The sequence below is a fragment of the Sinocyclocheilus anshuiensis genome, unplaced genomic scaffold (assembly GCF_001515605.1).
Source record: "Sinocyclocheilus anshuiensis isolate Anshui unplaced genomic scaffold, SAMN03320099.WGS_v1.1 scaffold1144, whole genome shotgun sequence".
NCBI lineage: Eukaryota > Metazoa > Chordata > Actinopteri > Cypriniformes > Cyprinidae > Sinocyclocheilus > Sinocyclocheilus anshuiensis.
The window spans coordinates 276,153-280,720 of NW_015551101.1; the positions used below are offsets into that span (position 1 = coordinate 276,153).

Genomic DNA, 4,568 nt, shown 5'->3' on the forward strand with positions numbered 1-4,568 from the left:
AAATTTTTTCTCTTTTTTTTTTTTTTTTTTTTAAGAAATTAATACTTTTATTATGTTAAATGGATTAAAAGTGATAGTAAAGACTTATATTGTCAGAAGATGTTTCTGTTTTGGATAAATGCTGTTCTTTTTAACTTTTTATTCATTAAAGAATCAAAGAAAAAAGCATCAAAGTTTCCAAAAAATATTAAGCAGCACAACAGTTTCAACACTGAGAATAAATCAGCATATTAGAATGATTTCTGAAGGATCATGTGACACTGAAGACTCGAGTAATGGATGATGAAAATTCAGCACTGCGTCACAGAAATAAATTATATTTTATTATATTATAAGTATGTTTATATTTAAGTATATTAAAATAGGAAACCAATATTAGAAATTGCAATAATATTTCACAATATTACTGTTTTTTCTGTATTTTTGATCAAATAAATACAGCCTTGATGAGCATGAGACTCCATCAAAAACATTAAAAATCTTACTGATCCCAAACTTTTGAATGGTAGTGTACATACATTATATATTTTGATGCCTAAATTCTTTTTGGGGACCCAAACTTAGATCTTAGAAGCCAACAGCTATTATATGTCCCGGGCATGTTCAAAGTCAAACTTTTTGCTGCCTAATAAAGCAGGACATGCAGACAATAAACTAACCAAGTTGAGAGGCACCACTCATTACACTGAACTCATGACCCGGGTGAAGAAATAACCAACCAACGAGCTACAAGTTCACCAAGGCCGAGCTGTGTCAATAACACAAGAGTAAAGCTGCTCAACAAACACACGCCAGTCCTAATGCATTTTCAGTGTGTCTGTTAGGATCTTGTATATAGGAAAATTACAAAATCGGATTTGTTAATGAGGGTATTGAACCTTATATGTCTTTAATCAGTTGTTTAGGATGTGTAGTAGTTAAACTATCAGATTACACAAACCTATTATGTGAGAAAATAACACTTTATAAGCCAATCATAATGAATTATACTCAAAAGTTACATTAATTTCTAGTCTCCAAAAGTAAAAGCTCCCATTTCACATACACATCATGAAATGATCGGTCCATTTCAGAAATTATCCAGAGCATTACCCCAGTTCACCCTGCAGCTAAGAACATGGCCGGGAGGGTCGAAACAAGGAGACGTTATAGAAGATCAGATTAGTGGCAGTAAAAAGTTCACTATTGTACGTTTTGCGACGCACAAGGATATCGCTTCAATCAGTCACTCAGTCAGTCACAAATGAATCCACCCTAAATAACAAAGAACAGGGCTAAAGTGTAACTTGAAATATGATGCGCTCCTGGGGTAAGGAAAGGTGAGCTGGAACAGCTTTAAGGATTGGAAAGCCTTTAGAATGGGAATAAAAGGCTAGAGTTTAGACGATTCATTCGGTAGACAAAAGAGAGTCAGTGATTTTGTTCCAGAACATCCCACACTCCCCCTTCCTCCAACAGATTAGACCACCGTGAGATTGAACGATATTGCCTGATCCTGTTCATGGAAGAAAGAGGCAAAAGTTTACTGCCATTTGAAAGTCACAGGTGCAACATAATGAGTTCTAAATTACTAACTATGGGTCAATGATTAATGAGAGTGTTCACAATGAAGTAGTTTTTATCATATTTAGTCAATATATAGACAATGTTTTTGGTCTACTGTTTAGTCAATTAAAATTGTTGACATTTTAGTCACAGTTAGTCATGCCGCGCACTATAATGGTTAAACTGATAATCATTTTGATCAAAATTTTAATTGCAATTATCATGAATCAAACTGCTGCTCATTCCATCCAATGAAAAGTATATTTGGATTGTAACTTAAATGAAAAGAAAAGAAAAGAAATCATTTGGTATTCAAAATTTAATATGGTTTTGAAAAAAATATTAAATTTAATGACTCTGAAATGTCATGTTGTAAAATCATTAAGTAAAAAGTAATAATTTTAATATATGCAATCTTAATCATTAGTTTAAAAAAGGTTAATTTTTTTGTTGTGTTTTACAAATATCATAAATTATTAATTTAAAGGGGTCATATGATGCGATTTCAATTTTTCCTTTCTCTTTGGAGTGTTACAAGCTCTTGGTGCATAAAGAAGATCTGTAAAGTTGCAAAGACTAAAGTCTCAAATCCAAAGAGATATTCTTTATAAAAGTTAAGAGTCAACCACGCCTACCTAAAACGGCTCGTTCTAACACGCTAATGTTCTTTTTAGCAACATCATATGACCCCTTTAAAAATATCACAAACTAACATTGCCATAAAAATGCCAAATTATCTGCTATTTTACTTCATTGATATTTTTACTTAATGAAGGTCTGCAATGGTCTTTATATAGTTTTTTTTTTTTGTTATGTTTTGTTTTGTTTCCCCAGCATGTTTCTGCATATTGGTTGCAAAATATTATTTTAATCTGGTAGGGGGAAAAATCATATATTAAAAAGCAGGGGGGGGGTTTTTCAATAAAAAAACAACAACACATTAATTACAGTACTTAATATAGTACTTAATGTTAAGGTTTTCCTTTCAAGACTTCTTTTAATCAGGCTTTTACTTTATTATGATATCACCCTACTATTTTGTTTTGTATGAATTACATATTTAATGAATAAATTAACAGATAGTATAAAAGACGTGTCTTTTATACTGACCATTACCGTAAACCATGCCTGCTTCCTTGGGGTGGTACAACACGTTCATTGATGACTCTACTTTCCTTGTTATCATCTCTGTAGGGCACCAGTTGCACACAAATCTCACTATAATTTACTCCTCAGGGGACAAATTCACATCTGCTGCATGCAGTGCTGCTGAAATATGCGGTCTCAGAAATAGAATAAGGTGACCGGTCACATGATGCACAAAACGCCTGTGTATGCAAAAACCATGCACTGCACCTGATTATGCAGAGATTCAGCCGTATGTAAAGAAAATGCCTCATCTAACCTTGCAAGAGAAACACACACAGGCAGACACACGTCAAATGGCATATCTAACCACACTTGAGCACCGCAGCAGCCAAAGCACACTGAGAGGTGAAGTATGCAGGCTGTTACTCACCCTTCACAGGGATCATGACTGCATGCGTCTCTCAGAGGTGTTGGAGCTCTGCCGTGTGTCGCTGCTGCAGTCCCGCTGCACGCCTCCATGATACTGAGTCACTGCAACAGCTGCCCGTCTGTGAGGGGAGGGAGGAGACTGGACTTCAACATAAACCTCCAACCTCGGCAAAGGATGAAGGCCTGTGGCAGAAAAATCTTCAAATAATTTAAAAATAAATAAATAAATAAAATAATTGTTTCCCCTGTTGATGTATGATTTAAGGAATAGCCTGTTTAACCTCCTGACTACCAGCTATGGAGTTTTGTCCTCTGTAGAGGACATTATGTTTTAGCGATTTCTCTGAGACATTACATGTCACAGTTTTAAGTCTGGATGTCCTGTACAGAGCACATTCAGGGCTTTTCAGAGATACCAAATGATTGGATGTTTCACCATGACCACTCCCCTCTCCTTGGTCTTTAAAAATGGCTGACATTAAATTAGTGATCAAGTTTAAGACCCTTATGGAAATGTGATATTTTGTAATTATCATTCAAATCTCAAATTTTCAAATTGTTTGTCATAAATCAACATCTCAGGAAAATGTTATGGTGTTTCAAATCAAAATATGACCCTCTGTTAAGAAACAGGACATCGATTTCATACATATCCACTGTAGAGGACACCAGGACTTAAGGAATGTTTATTACACATTTTGGGAGACACAACAAATGAATCATATACAGAACTAATATACTGTAAGTGTTGAGGCAATAAAAACATGTTTTGCACCCCTAATAATGTGTGTTATGTCTTTAGCAAGCATTTAGATAAACTTAGCGAACCATTCTTTACACAAACGTTACAACAAGTCCAGTGTCCATAAAGGTACCAAACGTTTATAAAAATGTACAAATCATGAATAGTTCCAACTTTAGATTGGGTATGGCAAAAAGATGAACAAATAATTAAAAAGTGATTTGTAAAGATGTGTAAATAGGATGAATTCAGGTCATTTGGGACAGCTTTTGTAATTGAGATGACTGCTCATATAGGTACTAATGAAATGATGAAAGTTTAATGACATTTGTAAGCATTAACTACTGATCTATTATAGATCATTATGTAATATTTGTTACTAATTAATGAAGCTTTTACTCATTGTAAACCATCTGTCAAAATCATTTTGAAGATTTTTAAAAACTGCATGATTATATGAATTGAAAATTTAATGACATTTGTAAGCATTTCCGTTTCCATTAATTATCTGTTAATCATAAGGTAATGTTTAATAAGTACATTAGTAAACATTAACAAGCACATTATCTCATATTTCTAGCTATGTGAATATATATTAAATAATGATCTGTTAAGCATTATTTGTTAATAGTTTATTAATGAAAGTTGTTATAAAGTGTTACCATTTATTCCAATATATAAATTAATATTATGTATGTTATGTTGTTATGTATGTAAATGGTGGATTTAATTACTTTATATTGCCATAACAACTAATATATAT

At 33.2% G+C, this 4,568-nt stretch overlaps 1 protein-coding gene across 1 annotated transcript in view; it reads right to left on the reverse strand.

Annotated features, from left to right (window-relative positions):
- LOC107662764 (rho GTPase-activating protein 32-like) overlaps positions 1-4,568 on the reverse strand; it is a 33,644-nt gene that overhangs the window by 27,338 nt on the left and 1,738 nt on the right. Inside the window, exon 2 of the mRNA XM_016452844.1 lies at positions 3,065-3,182. Within this exon, the coding sequence (XP_016308330.1) occupies positions 3,065-3,153 (89 nt within the window). The 5' untranslated portion in view covers positions 3,154-3,182. The remainder of the gene's footprint in view (positions 1-3,064; positions 3,183-4,568) is intronic.